At 42.2% G+C, this 25,456-nt stretch overlaps 1 protein-coding gene across 4 annotated transcripts in view; it reads right to left on the bottom strand.

Moving 5' to 3' along the window:
- LOC140194916 (interleukin-11 receptor subunit alpha-like) overlaps positions 1-25,456 on the bottom strand; it is a 125,630-nt gene that overhangs the window by 47,349 nt on the left and 52,825 nt on the right. For 3 of the 4 annotated variants that reach the window (XM_072252298.1, XM_072252297.1, XM_072252299.1), the window contains exons 2-5: positions 17,395-17,488; positions 15,229-15,289; positions 4,786-4,952; positions 1,121-1,235 (exon numbers count right to left, since the gene is read on the bottom strand). In XM_072252298.1, the coding sequence (XP_072108399.1) occupies positions 1,121-1,235; positions 4,786-4,952; positions 15,229-15,289; positions 17,395-17,488 (437 nt within the window). The remainder of the gene's footprint in view (positions 1-1,120; positions 1,236-4,785; positions 4,953-15,228; positions 15,290-17,394; positions 17,489-25,456) is intronic. The other variant, XM_072252300.1, reaches the window with a different exon arrangement.

Here is a 25,456-nt window from a genome sequence, read left to right on the forward strand (position 1 = left end):
TTTACACTTATGCTGGTGTGGATAACCACAGCTTCAATGCCGTATTCAAGTTTGCTGATGACACCACTGCCATTGGCCAAATCAATGGTGGTGATGAATCAGCTTATAGGAGGAAGATTGAAAAGCTTGCTGAGTGTTGCCCTAACAACCACCTCTCACTCAATGTCAGCAAGACCAAGGAGCTGACGACTGACTTCAGGAGAAGGAGAGCAGAGGACAATGAGGCAGTCTTCATCGGAGGATCTGAGGTGGAGAGAGTCAGCAACTTTAAATTCCTCAGTGTTATTATTTTGGAGGTCCTGTCCTAGACCCAGCACACAAGTGCAATTATGAAGAAAGCACAACAGTACCTCTACTTGCTTAGGAGTAGAAATTCAGCACAACATGAAAAACTTTGATAAATTTCTACTGATGTGTAGTGGAGAGTATATTGACTGGCTGCATCACAGCCTGGTATGGAAACACCAATGCCCTTGAATAGAAAGTGCTACAGAAAGTAGTTGATACAGCCCAGTCTATCGCAGGTAAAGCCCATTGAGCACACCTACATGAAACGTTGTTACAGGAAAGCAGCATCCATCATCAAGGAGTCCCACCACCCAGGCCACTCTCTCCTCTCACTGCTGCCATCAGGAAAAAAAAACGGTACAGGAGCCTCAGGATTCACACCACCAGGTTCAGCAACAGTTATTAGCACTCAACCACTCAACACTCTTGAACCAAGTGGGATAACTTCACTCAATTTCACTTGCCCCATCATTGAAATGTTCCTACAACCTATGGACTCACTTTCAAGGACTCTTCATCTCATGTCCTCAATATTTATTGTTTATTTATTATTTCTTTCTTTTAGTATTTGCACAATTTGTTGTCTTTTGCACACTGGTTAAGCACCCAAGTTGGTACAGTCTTTCATTGATTCTGTTTTGGTTATTATTCTATGGATTTATTGAGAATGCCCGCAAGAAAATGAATCTCAGGTTAGAATATGGTGACATATATGTACTTGCTAATAAATTTACTTTGAACTTTGATTATCTTGTGTGTCTTGAATGTACTTAAAAGGTGTAGATGGAAGTCAAACATTTTACAATATGCAAGTCTGTGACGAAATCGTTACCTGTAGGTTGCAATGTATCTGCTGGGAAAGGACTCCCGATGATTCTTTTCCCAAGAACAATCGATTCTATAAAAATTGAATGCTTTGCAGTGCACCAAAGGCTTACTTGGAGGATCTGTTAATGAAGAAACAGAGCACAGTTCAGATGTCATTCAAAATCCTTAATAAGTAGATACAGTAAAGCTCTGGTTCAAGGTGGCAATACTTGATCACCTGAAATGTAATTATATAAATTAAAAGCCCTGAAATAGTTCTGGAAAAAAAAAGACAAAGCTAACAGTCTAGACTAGGTGACACACACACACAAAGTGATGAAGGAACTCAGAAATTCAGTCTCCTGTCTTCAAGAGTATGGAATGTCTAGAACTGGTATATTCAAGAAAACGGATGCAGAAAATCAGTCGAATTTCAGATAGCAGAATGGAATGTGAAAAACATCCATCTAGAAATGGACAAACATTACTGGAATGAGGATACCATTCTACTATTCCAGGTTAAATACATAATTCCCATTCCTTCCATCCTCCAGTTTGCAGATGAGACCAAGATCGGGGGATGTAATGGACAGGGAAGATGACTTCCAACGCTTGCAGGGATATCTGGATCAACTGGAAAAAATGGCAGATGGAATTTAATACAGACAAGTATGAACTGTTGCTCTTTGGGAAAATCAATCAGGGTAGTTCTTTCAACAGTGAGCAGTAGGACACTGAGAAGTGCATAGAACAAAGGGATCTGGGAACTCCGATCTCCAATTTCTTGAATATAGCATCACAAGCAGATAGGGCTGTAAAAAGAGCTACTGGCACCTTCATAAATCAATGTACTGAGCGCAGGAGTTAGGATGCCATGTTGAAATTGTAAAAGACGTTGATGTGGCCTAATTTAAAATATTGTGTGCAGTTTTGGTCACCTACCTACGGGAGAGATATAAATAAGACTGAAAGTTCCGAGAAAATTTACAAGGATGCTGCCAGAGTTTGACCTGAGTCATAGGGAATGGCTGAATAGGTTAGGACTTTAATCCCTAGAACAGAATATTGCGGGGAAATTTGATGGAGGTATGCAAAATTACGAGGGGTATAGACAGGGTAAATGCAAACAGGCTTTTACCACTGAGATTGGGTGAAACTAGAACTAGAGGTCATAGGTTAAGGGTGAAAGGTGAAATGTTTAAGGGGAACTTCTTAATCGTGGGATTGAGTTTAGGAGCCGAGAGGTAAAGTTGCAGCTATATAGGACCCTGGTCAGACCCCAATTGCTCAGTTCTGGTCGCCTCACTACAGGAAGGATGTGGAGGCTGTGGAGGGGACGCGGAGGAGATTTGCAGGGATGTTGCTTGGATTGGGGAGCACGCCTTGTGAGGGTGGGTTGAGGGGACTCGGCCTTTTCTCCTTGGAGTGACGGAGGATGAGAAGTGACCTGATGGAGGTATGTGGGATTGTGGGAGGCACTGGTCATGTGGATGGTTGGGGGCTTTTTCCCAGGGCTGAAGTGGCTGGCATGAGAGGGCACGGTTTTAAGGTGCTTGGAAGTAGGTACAGAAGAGATGTTAGGGGTAAGTTTTTTTGTTGTTTTGTTTTTAAAACGCAGAGAGTGGTGAGTGCATGGAATGGGCTGCCGGCGACAGTGGTGGAGGTGGATACGATGGGATCTTTTAAGAGACTCCGGATAGGTACATGGAGCTTAGAAAAATAGAGGGCTATGGGTAACCACAAGTAATTTCTAAGTAAGGACATGTTCGGCACAGCTTTTTGGGCTGAAGAGCCTGTATTGTGCTGTAGGTTTTCTACATTTCTATGTTTCTTCACTCAGAGGGTGGTGCGAGTGTGAAATGAGCTGCCAGCATGTAGTGGACGCAGGATCAATTTCAACATTTAAGAGAAATTAGGATAGGTACATATATTGGAGAGGCACGGAAGGATATGGTCCAGGTGCTGGTCGATGGGACTAGGCAGATTAATGGGTCAGCAAGGGTTAGATGGACCAAACGGCCTGTTTCTGTGCTATGACTCTGTGATTCTAACCTCCAAATTAAACTACTACTAAAATAATCCTAAATAAATTAAGTTTAAATTCCACATGGAAAGTTCAACTGTAACAGCCATAGTTCCTTGTACCTTTACAAATGGTATGGAATAATTTGAATTTTAGGGAGTGCGCTCAAACAAAAGTGTTCTGAATGGAAATTGCAGGCTATAAATGGAAAAGAAGAGATTTTGCAGAAGCTGAAAATCCAGAACAACACACACAAAATGCTGGAGGAACAAGATAACCATACAGTCAGGCAGATCAAATAAATATTAAGATCCAACTTGGCAAATACATCTTTCTGAAAATTATTTCCACAATAAGTTAAAAATTGGAAAGATCACTTTCCAATTCAATTATTTTTCAGCAAAGTCTTAATCCCCAATTTAGCACTCAGCTCACAATATCTTGGTTATTCCAGGACCAGAGGGCACAGCCTCAGAATACAAAGGCGTCCTTTTAAAACAGAGATGAGAAGGAATTTCTTAGTAGTGTATCTGTGGAATTCATTACCAAAGACGGCTGCGGAGGCCAAGCTATTGGGCATATTTAAAGCAGAGGCTAAAGCATGTGTGTCAAAGGTTAGGGAGAGAAGGCAGTAGAATGGGGTTGAGAGGGATAATAAATCAGCAGAGCAGATCCAATGGGCCGAATGACCTAATTCTACTCTCATGTTTATAGTCATTGTTGTCTATATCGACGCAGTTTGTGGAATGGATTCTGTACTTCACATTATGATGTGTTTCTGGGTGCTCCTCTTTTTGTTGCTGTTTTGTACGATTTTGTTCGGGGCAGACTAGTCCTGCAGCCTGCAGATACCAAAAGCACAGCACGAGATTGAACTGAGCTGAATACACCTGAACTCTTTCATTGTCTTTGTGATTTTGTGTTTTGTATTCTATGTTTTTCCCCCTCATTTTCTTGCTGTTTGCATGATTTGTTCTTTCTTTGAATGTCGGGGTTTGATGTTTTTCTTTAATAGGGTTCCATGGTTTTCTTTGTTTCGCGGCTGTCTGTGGAAAGACAAATCTCAGTGTTGTATACTACACACACTCCTTCCCTTTCTCCTATTATCCACTCTTCTCTCCTCTCAGATTCTTTCTTTTCCAACCTTTGACCTGTTCCACCCACCTGGCTTCACCTATCACCTTCCAGCTAGCCTCCTTCCCCTGCCGCCACCATTAAATTCAGGCATCTCCCCCTTCCCTTTCTGCCCTAAAGAAGTGTCTCGGCCCAAAAAGTTGACTGTTTACTCTTTTCCATAGATGCTGCCTGACATGCTGAGTCCCTCCAGCATTTTCTCTGTATTGTAATGTACTTTGAATCTACTTAAACCATATTATTCTGCTGCTGTCTGTGTAACTGCTCTGTGCTCAATTACAGAAACATTGGAATAGAAAAATGAATACATTGCAAAAGGAAATTTAATTGACCCCGATATTAAGTTATATTAAAGCTTTTTGTATACTTTTAGTAGTTTATCCATAATTCCCAAAGAGCTTAAAGGTTATCAACTGCAGATAAAAACTCACGTAGTGCATTATCTAATCAGCAAATGAATTGCAACATGCACTCTAAGTTTTCTGATGTTATCACTTCTGAAAGACATTTGAAAAATTAAAAACATGACTTACATCCAAGTTTTAACAGAGTCCATTGCAACATTTCTCCAATGTCATTGTGACAGCTGTAGTTTCCTTCGAGGGACAACCCTGCCATCAACAACACGAGGTTTCCATTCTCTACTTGAGTATTGTTTGTTTTGGCCACTACGGTCCCATTAACTTTCCAATGAACACGCCTGTGAATGAAGTTAACATAATTTAGAACACGCAATTATCTCAAGAAGGGGGGAAATTATAACATTTCAGGAGGTTAAAGGTAGTCATAAAAAAAGTCACTTTAACTTGCCCCAGTGGCCGAGTTTCTATTAAATTTCCATACATATGTTTACCTTCTACCACTGTAGAACATTTCTTCCTTTACATTAACTTTGGAAACAGTTATCCCACATTAACGTCTACTTATAATATGGTCAACGACAACTATCTGGCAACTTTATTTCTTCCAGAAAACTTGCTTAGATAATCAGTCATCTCCAACTATTGCAGCTTTTCTAGGGAGCTATACAGGATTATCAACTTTCTGGATTTGGAATTTGCTTGCGTGCCATTCAGACAGATCATTCCAAACACAAGTACAAAGGGAAACAAAATGCAGAATATAGTGTAATGGATACAGGGAGAGTGCAGTGCAGGTACACAAGTAAAGAGCAAGGGTAACAAAGTAGATTGGGAAATCAAGAGTTCATCTTTTAACCAACAAGAGATCCATTCATGAGTCTGATTAAATCTGGAGCAACACACACAAAATTCTGGAGGAACTCAACAGGCCAGACAGCATCTATGGATAAGAGTAAACAGCCGAAATTTCGGGCCAAGACCTTTCTTCAGGACTGGAACATTGACTGTTTACTCTACCATAGACGCTGCCCGACCTGCTGAGTTTCTCCAGCATTTTGTATGTGTTGATTTGGAGTTCAAGCACCTGCAGATTTTCTCACGTGCACGATTAAAACTGGGATAGCTTCTACTCCTGAGCCCGGTGGAACATCTACTCAGGCTTTTGTGCCTTCTACCCAATGTGTGGGACAACTGAATGACCAGGATGGGATAGGTCCTTCATAATGTCGGTTGCTTTCCCGATCCAGCAGGAAGTGTAAATGGAGTCAACGGAGTTATCTATGTTTTCATTCAGTGTTTTTCATGGGTGAAGAGTTACTAGATCTAAAGTCTACCTTAAGTTAAAGACAAAAGAACATTATCGCAGCCCTACAGAACTTGCCATCCATCACATAACCCAAGAGAAATATGGATATTTAATGGCACTAACTTGCCATCACTGAATGGTGGCTGAAGTATGGTTGTAGCTGGGAACTGAATGTCCAAGGTTACACGTTAGATCAGAGGGACTGGAAGGTAGGCAGAGGGGGTGGCGTGGCTCCACTGGTAAAGAATAGCATCAAATCAGTAGAAAGACATGACATTGGATTAGAAGATGTTGAATCCTTGTGGGTTGAGTTGAAAAACTGCAAGGGTAAAAAGGCATTGATGGCAGTTATATACAGGCCTCCCAATAGTGGCAGAGAGGTGGATAACAGGAAATAAAAAAGGCGAGTTAAAGAGCAATGTTATGGTAGTCATGGGAGATTTTAACATGCAGGTCAATTGGCAAAATCAGGCTGGCAATGGATCTCAAGAGAGTGAGAGCCTAAGGGATGGCTTTTTAGAGCAGTTTGTCGTTGAGCCTACTAGGGGATCAGCTACACTGGATTGGGTGTTATGTAACAAACCGGAGGCGATTAGGGAGCTTAAGGTAAAAGAACTCTTAGGAACCAGTGATCACAATATGATTGTGTTCAACTTGAAATTTGATAGGGAAAAAGTAAAGTCTGATGCAGCAGTATTTCAGTGGAGTAAGGGAAATTACAGAGGTATGAGAAAGGGGTTAGCCAAAGTAAATTGGAAGGAGCTGCTGGCAGGGATGTCAGCAGAGCAGCAACGATGTGTGTTTCTGGGGGAAAAAATGAGGAAGGTGCAGGACATGTGTATTCTAAAAATGAAGAAATACTCAAATGGTAAAATAGTACAACTATGGCTGACAAGTCAAAGCTTTTGTAAAAGCAAAAGAAAGGGCATACAACAAAGCAAAAATTAGTGAGAAGATAAAGGATTGGGAAGTTTTTAAAAACCTACAGAGAGCAATTAAGTAAATTATTAGAAGGAAAAAAATGAAATATGAAAGCAAGCTAGCAAATAATATCAAAGTGGAGAGTAAAAGCTTTTTCAAGTACGTTAAAAATAAAAGAAATGAGAGTAGATATAGGACTGCGGGAAAATGAAGCAGGAGAAATAATAAGGGGGACATGGAGGTGGCTGATGAACTAAATGAGTATTTTGCGTCAGTCTTCACTGTGGAAGACACTAGCAGTATGCCTGTTGTTGTAGTGTGTGAAGGAAGAGAAGTGGGTGCAGTTACTGTTACAAGAGAGAAGGTGCTCAAAAAGCTGAAAGACCCAAAAGTACATAAGTCACCCAGACCATAGGAACTACACCCTAAGGTTCTGAAAGAGGTAGCGTTAAGAGATTGTGGTGGCATTAGAAATGATTTTTCAAAAATCATTGGACTCTGGCATGGTGCCAAAGGACTGGAAAATTGCAAATGTTACTCCACTCTTTAAGAAAGGAGGAAGGCAGCAGAAAGGAAATTATAGACCAGTTAGCCTGACCTCAGTGGTTGGGAAGATGTTGGAGTCAATTGTTAAGGATGAGGTGCTGGAGTACTTGGTGACACAGGACAAGATAGTACAAAGTCAGCATGGTTTCCTTCAGGGAAAATCTTGCCTGATGAACCTGTTGGAATTCTTTGAGGAGATTACAAGTAGGATAGATAAAGGAGATACAGCGGAATTTGTATATTTGGACTTTCCGAACGCCTTTGACAAGATGCCACACATGAGGCTGCTTACCAAGTTAAGAGCTCATGGTGTTAAAAGAAAGTTACTAACATGGTTAGAGCATTGGTTGACTGGTAGGAAGCAACAAGTGGGAATAAAAGGATCCTTTTCTGGTTGGCTGCCAGTGACTAGTGGTGTTCCGCAGGGGTTGGTGTTGGGACCACTTCTTTTTATACTGTATATAAATGATTTAGATGATGGAATAGATAGTTTTGTTGCCAAATTTGCAGATGATACGAAGATTCGTGGAGGGGCAGGTAGTGTTGGGGAAACAGGTAGGCTGTAGAAGGAATTAGACATTAGGGGAATGGGCAAGAAAGTGGCAAATGAAATACAATGTTAGAAAATTCATGGTCATGCACTTTAGTAGTAGAAATAAATGTGCGGACTATTTTCTAAATGGGGAGAAAATCCAGGAATCTGAGATGCAGAGGGAGTTGGGAGTCCTTGTGCAGAACACCCTGAAGATTAACTTGCAGGTTGAGTTGGTGGTGAGGGAGGCAAATGCCATGTTAATATTCATTTCAAGAGGTCTAGAATACAAGAGCAGGAATGTGATGCTGAGGCTTTATAAGGCACTGGTGAGGCCTCATCTCGAGTACTGTGAACAGTTTTGGGCCCCTCAGCTTAGAAGAGATGTGCTGGCATTAGAGAGGGTCCAGAGGAGGTTCACAAAGATGACTCCAGGAATGAAAGAGTTATCATATGAGAAACGTTTGATGGCTCTGGGTCTGTACTCACTGGAATTCAGAAGGAGGAGGGTAGATCTCATTGCAACTTTTCGAATGTTGAAAGGCCTAGACAGAGTAGACGTGGAAAGGATGTTTCCCATGGTGGGAGAGTGTAGGGCAAGACTGCATAGCCTTAAGGATAAAGAGGTGCCTTTTCAAAACAGAGATGCAAAGAAATTTCTTTAGCCAAAGGGGGGTGAATTTGTGGAATTTGTTGCCACATGCAGCTGTGGAGGCCAGGTGGTTGGGCTTATTTAAGGAAGAGATTGATAGGTTCTTGATTGGACATGGCATCAAAGGTTACGGGAAGAAGGCCGGAAACTGGGGTTGAGGAGGAGATAGAGAAAAAGCATCAGCCATGATTGAATGATGGAGCAGACTCAACGGGCCAGATGGTCTATTTCTGCTCCTGTATCTTATGGCCTTATTTTCAGAAGAACTTATAAAGAGGTACTGAGTAATTGTGACCCAACTAATGCCTAGGAGTATTCAATATCACTTTATTTTATATTAATCTACTTCCACAGGAGGTTAAGGAAACTCAGCATGTCCCCATCGACTCGTAGCAATTTTTATCGATGCACCATTGAAAGCATTCTTTCTGGATGCATAATGGCTTAGGCAACTGCTCTGCACACGACCGCAAGAAACTGCAGGAGCTGTGGACACAGCTCAGCACATCACAGAAACCAACCTCCCCCTCCATGGACTCTGCCTATACTTCTCATACCTCAAAGAAGCAACCAGCATAATCACAGAGCCCACCCACGCTGGATGCTCTCTCTTCTCTCCCCGCCCCCACCCCCCCACCGCCACCGCCACTTGGGCAGAAGATACAAAAGCTTGAAAAGCACATTCTACCGGACTAGAGGACAGTTCCTAGTCTGCTGTTATCAGAATCTTGAATGGAAAACTAGTATGATAAGAGGGGCTCTTGGCCTCACAGTCATTCTCATTATGATCTTCCACTTTATTGGTTACCAACACTGTACTTTTCAGTAGCTGTTACATTTTATTCTGCATTGTCGTTTTACCTTATTCTTGCAGCTCAGTGCTCTGGGTAATGGTTTGATCTGTATAAACAGTATGCTAGACAAGCTTCTCACTGTATCTTGGTACATGTGACAAAACACCCACGCTCATATGTATAAACCCCAAATTTTATTCTTAGTGTTTGACATTATTCAGTTAAAATAACAGCAAACCTTTGTGTTGACTGGTGTTCAGTCTTGAAACTGGTACTTTTTTTTAAAAAGATACATCTTTCCACAAACTTTCAAACAAAACTTCAGGTAGAACTTTGGAATAACATACATACTCAATTTGCAAGAACAAAATTGATTCAAGTACTCCAATAGAGCCTACGTATCCATGCCTGTGCCCGTGATTAGACCACTAGTTTCATAAAAGATAGCAGTGCCAGCACGAACTGGGATTTAACTTTCAAACAGAAGTGAAAGAAAGTTTAAAGTTTAAAGGCTATCATCAACATCCACACACCTTCCCTCCAATCCCCACATTCTTAACGGAATGCTTTAAGTTCCAATTTGATCATAATTTCCGTATGCCCGAGATCACAGTCCTATAATTCCAATATATTATCTTGATGAGCTTTTTTATGAACCAACTCAAATTTAAATTACTGCCTGTACCGAAGAAGCATTTGAATAGCTTCTTTTGTTAAACGTGCCTCTCTATTCATAAGGGTAATTCAAGAGTCACGCATGAATTAAAATTGAAAATAATCTTTTTAATTCCCGTCTTCAAAGAGTTATGAGAAGCACAGCTGCACTCATTCTAAATGCTGAAAGTAACCCGAGTGAAAGCAAGTTTCAGAAAAATGAATTGTATTTATATTTTTTCCACAACTGCAAGATATTACAATGCTTTACAGCAACAGCTTCTATTCATACAGTATCTTCAACGTGGTGAAAAGTCTGAAGGTGCTCTGGGGTGGCACGGTAATGTGGCGTTTAGTATAAAGCACGGTAATGAGAGTGGCACTGCAGCGTAGTGATTAGTGGAATGCTATCACCGATCAGGGTTCAATTCCCACTGGTTCTTCCCACAGTCCAAAGACATAGGGTTATCATAAGTGAGCTGTGGGCTTGCTAAGTCAGCACTGGAAACGTGGCAACACTTACGGGCTGCCCAGCACATACATTGCAGATTTGATTTCATGTAAAGCGACACACTTCACTGTATGTTTCAATGTACATGAGACAGATAAAACCACTTTAAAGGTTAGATCTATGAAATATTTGTACAAAGCCCAAAGCAAGTGGGTTTAGAAGGTTACTGAAAAGGTGGTACAAAGCTCAGAGGAACAGCCAGAGATGGATAAAGGCGGCCTCGGGACATTGGGTATATCTAAAGCGGATGTTGATAGATTCTTGATTAGTAAGGGCATCAAAAGCTACGGGGAAAAGGCTGGGGCATGGGGTTGAGAGGGAAGATAAATAATCAAAGATGGAATGGTTGAGCAGGCTCGGTGTGTCAAATGGCCTAATTCTGCTCCTATGTCTTATGGTTTTAAGGAATCTTAATTTAGGAATGCAGAAGCAGTGCAATTAGATCTGGGTCCAAGAAGGAATGCAGAATTTACAATTTGGAATGGAGACAAGAAGGCATGTATGATTGTGTGACTGCTCAATTAAAAAACAGTAACTGGGACTCTGTCAAAATGGAAATAAAGATTGCTTTGTACAAAGCCTCCAGCAAAGGCCAATAACACTCTGCTTTTCCCACTATTTCTGCTCTGCTAAAACTTTAGTTTACATCTGCCTTTGAATTGCTCTACCACCATTTTACACAATGGCCTGTCTTGTCCCAATTCATTACACCAGCCCAGGGAAATTTAGTCTTGTGAGCTGAAGAAAATCAATGCTGTTAGTAAACAATGCTCCTCAACCACACTGTTGAGTAATAAAGCAGCAAGAAAAGGAGAACGAACACTAAGGTTTTGGTCTTGAATTCCCCCTGTCAGCACTTAACATTTCATCCTTTTCTATTTTCAGGAAGGCACAGACCCACTGCCAGCACTTTACTGCATACCTCTTGTGATCATCTTTAGAAACAGACTTAGCACAAATCACAAAAGAAAGTGGCTGAAACACTGATTCACACTTCCATCGTCAAATCACTATTTGTCTTAAAAACAACACTGACACTCCTTTTGACCTAAATTATTTATCTTTCTCTAAAATCACTAAGTATTTTTACTAAGGTTTTGCACTTCACTTAATTCCTTCTTTGAATTTCTTCAACCTGGGCTCCATCCATCTTACAAGACAGAAACAGAGTTAGCCCATTCAGTGTACTGAGTATGCTCTGCCGTCCCATCATTCTGATTTATTATCCTTCTCAAACCCATTCTCCTGCCTTCCCTTCCATAACCCTTGACATTCCCACTAATCAAGAATCTATCAACCTCTGCCTGTGGCAATCAACTCCACAGATTCACCACCCTCCGGCTAAAGAAATTACTTCACATCTCTGTTCTAAGTCGACATCCCTCTCTTCCTCGTCATGCCGCCTGGTTCTAGCCTCCCCCCCCCCCCCACCCCCATTGGAAACAACTTCTCCACATCCATTCTATCTAGGCCTTTCAATATTCTATAGGCTTCAATAAGATCCCTCCCTCATTCTTCTAAACTCCAGTGAGTACAAGCCCAGAAAGAATGCTCCTTTCATTCCCAGAATCATTCTCGTGAACCTCCTCTGGACCCTCTCCATTGCGAGAACATATTTTCTTAGATAAGAGGCCCACAACTGCTCACAATACACCATGCACAGTCTGACCAATGCCTTGTAAAGCCTCAGCATTACGTTCTTGCTTTTATATTCTAGTCCTCTTGACATGAATGCTCACATAACATTAGCCTTGCTTATCACTGACTCAACCTGCAATTCAACCTTTAGGGTATCCTGCATGAGGACTCCCAAATCCCTTTGCACTTCTGATTTTTGAATTTTATCCAAATAGTCCAAGCCTTTATTCCTTCTGCCAAAGTGCATGACCAACGCTTCTCTACACTATATTCCATCTACCAGTTCTTTGTCCATTCTCCTAATCTGTGTAAGCCCTTCTGCTAACTCTCTGCTTCCTCAATACTAAGTGCCCTACACCCCCATCATTGCATCATCTGCAAACTTGTCCACAAAGTCTTCAATTCCATCATCCAAATCTTTGATATACAATGCAAAAAGAAATGGTCCCAACACAGACCCATGTGGAACACCACTAGTCACCAAAAGACACGCAGAATAGGACCCCTTTATCCCTACTCCTTGCATCCTGCCAATCAGCCAATCTCTATCCATGCAAGAATCTTTCCTGTAATACCATGGGCTCATAGCTTGTTAAGTAGCCTCATGTGTGGCACCTTGTCACAAGCCTTCTGAAAACCCACGTAAGCAACATCCACTGATTCTCCTTTGTCTAACCTGCTTGCTATTTCATCAAAAAATTCCTACAGATTTGTCAGTCAAGATTTCCCCTTAAAGAAACCAAGTTGTCTTTGGCATATTTTATCACGCACCTCCAAGAATCCTGAAATCACACCATCTTCCCAACCACTGAAGTCAGGTTAACTGGCCTATAATTTTTTTTCTTTTGCCTCCCTCCCTTCTTAAAGAGAGGAGTGATATTTGCAAGTTTCCAATCCTTCAAAACCATTCCAGAATCTAGTGATTCTTGAAAGATCATTACTAATGCCTCTACAATCTCTTCAGCTACCCCTTTCAGAACCCTGGGGTGTAGTCCATCCCATCTAGCTGACTTATCTACCCTTCAGACCTTTCAGCTTTCAAGCACCTTCTCCTTCGTAACAACAACTACACTCACTTCTGCTTCCTGACACTCTCCAATTTCCGGCATACTGCTAATGACTTCCACAGTGAAGAAAGCTGCAAAATACTTATTCAGTTCATCTTCCATTTCTTTGTCACCCATTACTACCTCTCCAGCATGATTTTTCAGCAGTCCGATATCCACTCTCCCCTCTCCTTTACTCTTTATACACCTGAGAAAAACTTCAGTTGTCCTCCTTGATATTATTGTTTAGCTTAGCTTCATATTTCATCTTTTCATGTGAGCCAATGGCTCCTCTAGTGCCACAATAAGGCCAAGCTCAGGCTGGAGGAGTAAAACCTCATATTCCTTCTGCGTAGCCTCCAACCTGATGGAATGAACGTCTATTTCTTTAACTTTCAGCAATTAATCCCCCATCCACCGTCTGGTTCCGCATTCTGGTTCCTTTCTCTTCGTCTTACCTGCCCATCACCTCCCTCCAGTGCCCTTCCTTCTTCCCTCTCTTTCATGGCCCACTGTTCTCTCCTATCAGATTGTTTCTTGTTCAGCCCTTTACCTCTTTCACCCATCACCTCCCAGGTTCTTACTTCATCCCTCTCATTCTTCCCTACCTGGTCACACTTTATCATATGCTGGCTTGTACTCCATTCCTCCTCTTACCTTATTCTGGCTTCCGTCCAAGTCAACTGAAGGCCTGAAGCCTAAGGTTGAAGAACTGTCTGTGTGTGTGGTGGGGGGGAGGGAAGTGGGAGGGAAGAAAGGGGCTTGTTTTGCTGGAATTTCAAGCAACACACATCAAAGTTGCCGGTGAACGCAGCAGGCCAGGCAGCATCTCTAGGAAGAGGTACAGTCGACATTTCGGGCCCAGACCCTTCGCCAGGACTAACTGAAAGAAGAGCTAGTAAGAGATTTGAAAGTGGGAGGGGGAGGGGGAGATCCAAAATGATAGGAGAAGACAAAATGATAGAAGTCTCCTATCATTTTGGATCTCCCTCTCCAGCATCTGCAGATTTCCTCGTGTTTGCATTGTTTTGCTGTTGGTTGTTTTGTTACTCTTTTTCTTTTGTTGCTATACGTGTTGTTCTGCTCAACAGTGTGGGCATGCTATACCGGTACCAGAATATGTGGTGACAGTTGCAGGCATCCTAAGGTTTGAGTTGGTTGTTAACAAAAACAATGCATTTCACTGCATGTTTTAATGTATATGTGACAAATGAATCTGAATCTTCCTTTCCAGTTCTGATTAAGGGTTTTGACCTTTCTTTTGCCATCACCCGACTTGTATCCCCAACATTTAAACCTGAGATATGCAATTCCCCCACAATAAACCTCAGTAGTACAAAGCCTGGTCGTTGATGACCTACAACAACTCCCTCATCTTTCAAGTTGAAAATATTTAAATCCTTTGGCAACTTCACATCTTCCTCCAGCCTCAACTTCTCTGCTCCTCTTATTCCATATAGGAACCCCTCTCTGTGCATCACATCCCAAGAAGTACAAGCTTAAGTTGATTAGTCTCACATTGTCAGGATGGAGGCTACCCAGACAGAATATGAGGCGTTGCTCCTCCAACCCAAGAGTGGCCTCATCGTAGCAGTGGAGGGCGTGGGCCAACATGTCGGAATGGGAATGGGGATTGGGAATTAAAATGGTTGGCCAATGGGAAATCCTACTTGTTGCGGATGGAGTGAAAGTGCTTGACAAAGCGGTCCTCCTTCTCTCTTCTTCCATTCCCCATTCTGGTTTATTCCCCCAGGTCTTTCTCAGCATGCCAGCTCCAAAAGTTTTTTTTTTTTTGCAACTTTTATAGTTGTGATATGAACAGAACGCATGGTTTAGATTTGCTAATCTCAGCCAAAAGATTAGAGTACATGATATTTATTTTCATTCCCAGCCAACCGAGACGACGCAGCAAAGGCGCGAAAAAAAAATCACACAAATCATAACTTGGATGAAAAGAAATAAAAGATAAACCACTTTTCAAACACATTCATGGTTAATAAGAACTTAGGAGTACCTGTTACTTGCAGCATTGCAGATCAAGTTAATATCTGTTCCTATTCTTCCATAGGATACTTCTAAGAGAGAACAAAACAAAATTAATTCCAGATGATAATTCCCTTGCGGACCTTTGAGCCTGGTCTTCTCCGTAATCTCCACAAACCCAATCAACCCAAACCCAATCATGGGACAATTTATAATGACCAACTAACCTGCCCGGTTCAGCTTGGGACTGGGGGAGGAAACCGCAGGACCCAGAGAAAACACACGCATTCCACAGGGAGGGAGGGCTTACAAACTCCTTACAGAGGACACTGGGATTGAACTCTGTACGCCAATGCCGCGAGCTGTAATAGCGTTACGCTAACCACTACACTCCCATGGTGCCCTATATTACAACACTACTGTTTTTGCCATTACCAGAGCAAATCTACGAAATACAATTAGCAGGTGCACATCAAGTTACACACACACACACAATGCTGAAGGAATCCAGCAGGTCAGGAAGGGAATGAGTCAACTTTTCAGGTCAAGATCCTTCATCAGGACTAGAAAGTAAGGGGAAAGACACCTGAATAAGAAGGTGGGTGGGGGGGGAAGGAGGAGTACAAGGTGATAGGTGAAGCTGGGTGAGGGGAAAGGGGTATGAAGTGAGAAGCTGAGGTGACAGGTGGAAAAGGTAAAGGAGCAGCATCTCATATTCTGGGTGGGTAGCCTCCAACCTGTTGGCATGAACATCAATTTCTCAAACTTCCGGTAATTTTCCCCCCACACCCGTCCCTCTTCTTCCATCCCCCACTCTGGCTCCTGTCTTAACTTGTCTCTTCTCACCTGTCTATCACTTGCCTTTGGAGCACCTGTTTCTTCCCTTTCTCCTCTCCTATCAGATTCATTCTTTTTGAGCCCTTTACCTCCTAGCTTCTCACTTCCTCCTCCTCCCCATCCATCAGGCTTCCCATTCCAGCTTGTAGACCTTCCCCTCCCCACCTTCTTATTCTGGCTTCTTTCCCCTTCCTGTCCATTACTGAAGAAGGGTCTCATCCCAAAATGTCAACTGTCTGTTCATTTCCACAGATGCTGCCTGACCTACTGAGTTCCTCCAGCATCTTGTGTGTGTTACATCCGGTAGGATTGATCTCATATTTTAAATGGCCAGTCAAGTTAAAATTTTTTTAACCAAATGCTAATGTTTATTTATTAGAAAAATGTGACACAGAATTAACAATGTATATTTACAAACATTAGCAGAACTCTCCCGAGAACTACTTTTAAAGCGATAAACATGACCATAGATAGGAATTCTTAACCCATCCCCTTGAAGAACATGTTCTACAAAATTAGCAGGGTTTCAAAGGAGGTTAAATAACTCAGCAGTCGATGGGCATTTTCTCAGGATTTATAATGCTCTTTCATAACCCACCCTAAACCACTTCTCAGCCAATGAGGTACTTCAGAAACATAACCATCGGGTATTCCTTTCATCTATCTCTGTTCCAAGTCCATTCAATCATATTTTGAGCAAAATCATCTCACTTTGATAATTTAATTGCTACCCTTCTCATCATAGCTTTAGGCTGCAAGTGTTTAGAAGCTGGAAGGCCAAACTCCTGATCGATTCTCCAGAGCTGTGCTGTAATAATAACATACAGAGCACTTTCTATACAAACGATTTAGTTCAAAGTGCTTTACAATGGGATAAAATGTAAACAATAAAAGAAAAAGACAAAATAGATTTTGTGACGCATCAGGTGGCATTTTTGGCATTCGTCTGTTTTCTTTCAACAATGCCAAGTTGGTAGCTCGACATTCAATGCAGTAAGAATGGAATGCATGCAAGGGTGCAAAGGGCTGGCCGGGTTCAAACCCGAGACAATTCGCCTCGAAGTCCAGTGCTGATGCCACTACACCAAATAGATTTTGATCTTGTGTTTAAAAGTGTCAACTGAATCTGTATCCCTTATCGTTTTAGGTACTGAGTTCCACGAAAGAGCTGACCTGCCAATTTTCTTTTGAAGAAGATTGTTTAAATTTAAAAGATTGGCGGAAGAAGACCTGTGAGCTCAAATAGGATTATAAGACACAAAGGCACAATATTTCTTGCTTTTTTTAAAATATAAATGACTGGCTGATTCAAAGCAAATATCAGTACTTCATTCTTTTCAAAGAAAGGCATCAAGCTTACCATTCCCTCTGAGAACGTGTGCGTCAGCTCGAATTAAAAAAGAGATGGTGGCCAGAACAAGTACATTGTAAATGCAGAAGGCAGAACCAATCATCTGGAATAAGAACAAAATAATAAATACATAAGCTCAAAGTATTATCCAAACAGTTCTTTCAAATACTAGATAAAACAAAAGTCCAATCATTTTAACAGGCCCTCCAAGACAAATCCTAAAAAGTAGATACAAATTTTAAATATAAGAAATTTACAATATTTCATAAATTTAGCAGATAAATGTTTGGATATTTTTCAAAGTATTGACCTTTTCTCCTTACTATCAGAAATTGGCAGAGGAACACCAGTGCACTTTAAGCATTAATCAGGGTATAACAAAGAATTCACATTTTGCACAGCCCTGTTAAGACTCCAAATGTCAGTGAAAAATTACCAAATACTGAAAAATTACTGAACAGTTAATTATTTCCAGACTTCATTACATTGGCTCTCCTTAGAGGAGGGAAAAAATATTTCCTGTTTATCTTCACAACACTGGGTGAATGTGCACACAGTCTTTTCTCCACCACCTCCCCCTCCCTCACCCCCAGGGTTGGGAAATCAAGAACTAAAGGGCATAGGCTTATGGTGAGAAGGCAGAATTATTTTTCACTCAAAGTGGGCAGTCTATAGAATGAGGTGCTGGAGGAAGTGGTTAAAAGTAGATCCATTAGCATTTAAAAAGGTACTTGACAGGTACATGGATAGGTCAGGTTAGAGCAGGGATTCCCAACCTTTTTTATGTCATGGACCAATTCCATTAGTCATAGTCATACTTTATTGATCCCGGGGGAAATTGGTTTTCATTACAGTTGCACCACAAATAATAAATAGTAATAGAACTATAAATAGTTAATTAGTAATATGTAAGTTATGCCAGTAAATTATGAAATAAGTCCAGGACCAGCCTATTGGCTCAGGGTGTCTGACCATTCAAGGGAGGAGTTGTAAAGTTTGATGGCCACAGGCAGGAATGACTTCCTATGACGCTCTGTGTTGCATCTTGGTGGAATGAGTCTCTGGCTGAATGTACTCCTGTGCCCACCCAGTACATTATGTAGTGGATGGGAGACATTGACCAAGATGGCATGCAACTTAGACAGCATCCTCTTTTCAGACACCACCGTGAGAGAGTCCAGTTCCATCCCCACAACATCACTGAGTTTGTTGATTGTGTTGGTGTCTGCTACCCTCAGCCTGCTACCCCAGCACACAACAGCAAACATGATAGCACTGGCCACCACAGACTCGTAGAACATCCTCAGCATCGTCCGGCAGATGTTAAAGGACCTCAGTCTCCTCAGGAAATAGAGACGGCTCTGTCCCTTCTTGTAGACAGCCTCAGTGTTCTTTGACCAGTCCAGTTTATTGTCAATTCGTATCCCCAGTTATTTGTAATCCTCCACCATGTCCACACTGACCCCCTGGATGGAAACAGGGGTCACTGGTACCTTAGCTCTCCTCAGGTCTACCACCAGCTCCTTAGTCTTTTTCACATTAAGCTGCAGATAATTCTGCTCACACCATGTGACAAAGTTTCCTACCGTAGCCCTGTACTCAGCCTCATCTCTCTTGCTGATGCATCCAACTATGGCAGAGTCATCCGAAAACTTCTGAAGATGACAAGACTCTGTGCAGTAGTTGAAGTCCGAGGTGTAAATGGTGAAGAGAAAGGGAGACAAGACCGTCCCCTGTGGAGCCCCAGTGCTGCTGATCACTCTGTCGGACACACAGTGTTGCAAGCACACGTACTGTGGTCTGCCAGTCAGGTAATCAAGAATCCATGACACCAGGGAAGCATCCACCTGCATCACTGACAGCTTCTCCCCCAGCAGAGCAGGGCGGATGGCGTTGAACGCACTGGAGAAGTCAAAAAACATGACCCTCACAGTGCTCGCTGGCTTGTCCAGGTGGGTGCAGACACGGTTCAGCAGGGAGATGATGGCATTCTCAACTCCTAGTCGGGGCTGGTAGGCAAACTGGAGGGGATCTAAGTGTGGCCTGACCGTAGGCCGGAGCAGCTCCCCAGAACAAGTCTCTTCAGGGTCTTCATGATGTGGGAGGTCAATGCCACCAGTCTGTAGTCATTGAGGCCACTGGGGCGCAGCGTCTTCGGCACAGGGACGAGGCAGGACGTCTTCCGCAGTACAGGAACCTTCCGGAGCCTCAGGCTCAGGTTGAATACATGGCGAAGTACTCCACATAGCTGAAGGGCACAGGCTTTGAGCACCCTGGTACTGACACCATCCGGTCCTGCAGCCTTGCTTGGGTTGAGAGAGTCCATGGACCCGAGGTTGGGAAACCCTGGTTTAGAGGCATAAGTGCTAGGCATACGCAACTGGGACGGGCTAAAATGGAAGGACATTCGGGAGGGCTCGTCTGCTGAGACTAGACGGATGGAACTGAAGAATCGAAAAAAAAAAAAAAAAAACAGGATGACTATTTTAATGGGACTATATTATAGACCTCCCAGTAGTCAGTGGGATTTGGAGGAACAAATTTGTAAAGAAGTAACAAACAGTTACAAGAAATAAGATTGAGATAGTAGGTGATATTTTACTTTCCACATTTTGACTGGGACTTCCATAGTGTAAGGGGATTGAATAGGATCGGGTTTGTCAAATGTATTCAGGAGAGTTTCCTTTATCAATAAATATGCAGAGGTATGAACTGGAGAGAGTTTGGTACTGGATCTTCTCTTAAGGAATGAGACAGAGTAGGCAACATAAGTCTATATAGGAGAATGCTTTGGTTTGAGTAATCATAATTCCATTATGGGTGGCAAGGTGGTGATACATGTTTCTACCAAAGGATGTGTAAGGCACTCCTTCCCTCTGCTCGCTTGCAGGTCACCCTTGCGCAAGGTGCAGCACCTTCTTAGCAACCTCCCCCCCCCAAACTGATCAGGTCACATGAAGCCATGGGAGCAGGTGGTGGATGGTCGGATGAGCAGCTGGTGCACATCACAAGTCCTGGTTTTGCAACCACTGACGCCAGGCAGACAGTCTCTGAAGTGTATTGATAATGGCTGGGGTTACACGTCTTGTAAAGACACTGCCCAGAAAAAGACAATGGCAAACCACTTCTGTAGAAAAAAATTACCAAGAACAAACATGGTCAGGAGACCAGCATCACCTTCATCATACGGAACAGCACATAATGATGATGAAGAATTCCATTAGTTTCAAGATAATTAAGGAGAAGGAAAGGCCTGGTCGAAATTGAGATTGCAAACTGGAGCAAAGACAACTTTGACTGCATCAGAAAGGACCTAGCACATGTGGACTTGGAAACAATGTGATATGGCAAAGAGACGTGTGGTAAGTGGGAGGCTTTCAAAAGTGAAATATTGAGTGTACAGAATCTGTGTGCTACTGCTTGAATAAAAATGCAAGGGTAACGGGTTTAGAGAACCCTGATTAGCGAGGGATACTGAGGCCCTGGCAAAGAAAAAAGAAAGAGGCACATATCATTATGGGCAATTGAGATCAAATGGGGTGTTTAAGTATAAGAAATGCAAGAAAACACTTGGGAGAAATCAGGAGGGCTAAGACAATGAGGTTACCCTGCCAGGCATGGTGAAAGGGAATGCCAGGGGTTTGTATTGCTATATTCAGAACTAAAGGATAGCAAGGGACAAAACTGGCCCTCTTGAAGATCAGCATGGTCATCTACACACGGAGCTGAAAAAGATGGGGGAGAACTTAAATGAATCTTTTGCAACTGTTTTACTCAGGAGGCAGACACAGGGGCTATGATACAGAGATAAAAGAGTAGTGAGGTCATGGACCATATCCAGATTACAGAAGAGAAGGTGCTGGCTATGTATAGACAACTTAGGATAGATAAATCCCCAGGGCCAGACATTGCCCCTTCCCAGACTCTGTGGGGCTCTAGTGTTAAAATTGCCTGGGCCCAGCCAGAAATACTTAAAATGTCCTTAGCCACAGGTGAGCTGCTGGAGGAATGAAGGGTAGCTAATGTTGTTCCATTGTTCAAGAAAGGCTCTAAGAGTAAGGTGAGAAATTATAGGCCAGTGAGCTTGGCATCAGTCGTGAGTAAATTATTGAATAGTGTTCTAAGGGACAGGATATGCAAGTACTTGGATAGACAGGGCCTCATTAGGGATAGTCAACGTGGCTTTAAGTGTAGTAGGGCATGTCGAACCAATCTTATTGGTTTTCAAGGAAGTTACCAAGCAAAGACCCTTATGGGAGACTGGTCCAGAAGATTACTTCATTTGGCATTCAGGATGAAGTAGTCAACGGGATCCAACATTGACTTAGCAGGAGAAGCCAGAGAGTGGTAGTAGCTGGTTATGTTTCTGATCTGAGGTTATGACTAGAGGTGTGCCACAGGAACCGGTGAAGGGTCCATTGGTTGTTACCATCACCATTAATGACTTAGACTATAAAGTCATAAACTTGTTCAGCAGATCGGAGGATGACACCGAGATTGGGGGTGTAGTGGGCAGCGAGGAAGGCTATCAAAGCTTGCAGCATGATAATGACCAGCTGGGAAAATGGGCTGAAAAATGGCAAATGGAATGTAATGCAGACAAGTGTGAGGTATTGCACTTTGGAAGGGCAAATTAGGATAAACTTGCACAGTAGGCTCTGACGTGTGTGTGGTAGAACAGAGAGATATTGGAATACAGATCCATAATTCACTGAAAGTGGCATCACGGATAGATGGGGTCATAAAGATCTTGGCACATTGGCTTTCAAAACTCAAGACACTGAGTAGAGGAGATAGAATGTCATGTTGAAGTTATACAAGACATTAGTGAGGCCAAATTTGGAATATGGCGTGCATTTTGATCACCTACCTTCAAGAAACGTACAGAAAGTTGAAAGAGTGCAGAGAAAATTTGCATGGAAATTGCTGGGACTTGAGTGTGTGCATGTATGTATAAATATACATACACATACACGCATATATACACACACACGCACACACATACATATCCTATGTGATATATACATAGCTGTCGCAAGTAAAAATTAATTTCATGACAAATGTGAGTGATGATAAACCTGATTCTGATATGGGTCTTTATTGTGGACTGAGAGTGAGAAGGGAGCAGGGAGAGGGGAATCATGGTTGGGAAAAGTGGAAGGGAGAGGGGAAGGAGTAGGAAGCAGCAGAGAGACATTCTGTAATGATCAATATACCAATTGTTTGGAATCAAATGACCTTGCCTGGTGTCCCGGGGCTGGGTGTGTCTGAACCCACACCACCACCAGTCCCCTGCCATTCCTTCTCTGCCACTTGTCCCACCCCTCCTACAGCACTCCATCCTCACCATTCCTAACCAAATTATAAGGGATATAGATAGGGTGAATGCATGCTCAGGTTGGGCAAGACTAGTACTGTAGATCATCGGTTTGAGATGAACAGTGAAATAGTTAAGGGGTATCTGAGAGGGAACTTTTGTTCAGAGGGTTGTGCGAGTAAAGATCCAGCTTCCAGGAGAAGTGGACTGAATTGTAACATTTGGATAGCTACGTGTTTGGGAGAGGTTTGGAGGGATATGGTCCAGATCCAGCTAGATGGGATTAGACAGAAGATCAGATCTGCACAGACTAGATCGGCTGAAGGCCTTGCTTCTATGCTGTGTTAATCTTCTCTCTCCAAGCTTGGCTGTCACGGACCAGTGGGGCTGGAGGTCCTGTATGGCTCCATAACCTAAAACAATGCATCTTATGAGACAACAGAGAAGAATTCAAGAAAATGGAAATTTTAAAATAGCTACAATCGTTCAACAGCAAAACATTCTCTAGCCTATCGTACTATTCACCAAAACCAAAATTCCAGTTGTTTTAAATTATAGTGAAGAATCTTAACGAGCAGATAGCACACGTGGACTTTGCTCAGTGGTGCTCAATTTCACTAGAAAGCTATGGAAACAGACAAATGAATCTGATTACATTGGATTAATGTCAGTCTACCAGTGCGTGACTGACACATTAATTGTCTAGAAAATTGCAGGAAATCGTGAACAAAACTAGCAGCATTACCCTGTGCCAGTGTTAGCAACCTCCAGTTATTCTCATGTGAATCCAAAAACTTCATAGGCACCATTTCTTTTTAGAGATACAGTAAAGTTACAGGCCCTTCTGGCCCAACAAGTCCATGCCACCCCATCACACCCATGTGGCCAATTAACCTACTAAGCCACATGCCTGATTCGGTTTGCCACTGGATACCCAATAGCACTCCCCATTGGACTCAAGAATGGAAGCCACAACATGGTGAACACTTGAAATGAGTTCAGGACCCAAACAGAGTCCTGTCATTGGTATCGGGAGGCACAACTGGTTCTTAAACACAAAATAATCTGCAGGTGCTGTGATCAAAGCTACACTTTCAGTACGCTGGATGAACTCAGCAGGTTGGGCAGCATCAGTTAGAAATGATGAGTCGACGTTCCGACCGGAAACGTCGACTCATCGTTTCTAACTGATGCTGCCCGACCTGTTGACAACTGGTTCTTAGCAATTCCCTTCCCTTCAAGCATCAGATAAGGGTTTTTTCGTGTAAAAATATTTATTTATGCACAAGTTCAAAGCTTAAAGTAAAATTATCAATTTACATATACGTCACCAGATACCGCCTTGAGATTCATTTTCTTGCAGGCATTCACAGTAAATACAAAGAAACAAATAGAATCAATGAAAAATGACACACAAAGACTGGCAAACAACCAATGTGCAAAAGACAAACTGCAAATTAAATAAATGATACTGAAAACATGAGTATTAAGTTCCTTCGAAGTGAGCCTGCAGGATGTAGAATCAGTTCAGAGTTGAGGCGAGTGAAGTTATTTATCCGCATTAGAATAAATGATACTTATAATTTCTAATAAACAGACCCAAATCCTCAGGTAATGCCAATTATGTGAATTTGTGTCTTGGTTGCCAGATGGATGAGATGTCCAATTAAATTAAGCATGCAACACCCTATTACTGTAACACCCTATTACAGCATTTTGGCTGTGACCTCAGAGGAAACTCCTTTTCAAATCAGGCTGAAGCAGATTGACAACCAGTGAAAGAGTGATGAATGTCGCCTTAGTCAACCCAGTACAATATGTGGAGTGCTGGCAAAATACATTAGTGAACTTAAGACTGATCTCACTTTGTACTGACATTAAGGAGTACGATTAGTATTGACAGAAGAAACCTGTCTGGTGCACACCAAAAATAGCAAAGTTCAAAATAAATTTATCATCAAAGTACATGCACGGCACCATATACAACCCTGATTCAATTCCTTGCCGGCATACTTAATAAATCCATAACAGAGCAATAACCATACTATAATCAATAAAAGACTGAACCAAGTTGGGTGTTCAACCAGTGTGCAAAGCACAACAAACTGCAAATACCAAAAGAAAATGATGGGATAGATAAGCAAACAAGCAGTAAATATCAAGATGAAGATGAAGATGAGATGAAGAGTCCTTGAAAGTTGAGTCCATGAGTTGTGGGAACATTTCAAGCGAAGTTGAGTGAAGTTATCCCATTTGGTTCCAGAGCCTGATGGTTGAGGGGTAATTAACTGTTCCTGAACCTGGTGGTGAGGGTCCTGAGTCTAATGTCCCACCTTCTGCCAGATCTGGCTTGGTCGCTCTAACCTTTGCCAAAACCACATACAGGTTGAGGGCTATGTCACACCAAGAATAGTTCTGCTCTTTCTTCCACATGCTGTCCACATTCTATTTATCCCTCTGTTCTCAATTGAGTAAAATGGAACGAACTAATAGTCTCCATCTGACAGGAAATGTCAAATTGAGAATAAACCATTCTAGTTATCCCCCCTCAATGCACTATACTTAAAACACTTTAAACCACTTTTATAATGTGGTTTACATTTAAGGTACATGCTGGGGTTTATGTAGTAATGCACACTTTATTCCATTCACACTTTAACTTACTTTTATATAATCCCTTATAATTGTTGAACGTCATTTTTGTTGCATGTCACAGCAACCAATGCACCACAGCAAATTCCTAATACAGTATAT

Source organism: Mobula birostris, chromosome 3, assembly GCF_030028105.1.
Source record: "Mobula birostris isolate sMobBir1 chromosome 3, sMobBir1.hap1, whole genome shotgun sequence".
Classification (NCBI taxonomy): domain Eukaryota; kingdom Metazoa; phylum Chordata; class Chondrichthyes; order Myliobatiformes; family Myliobatidae; genus Mobula; species Mobula birostris.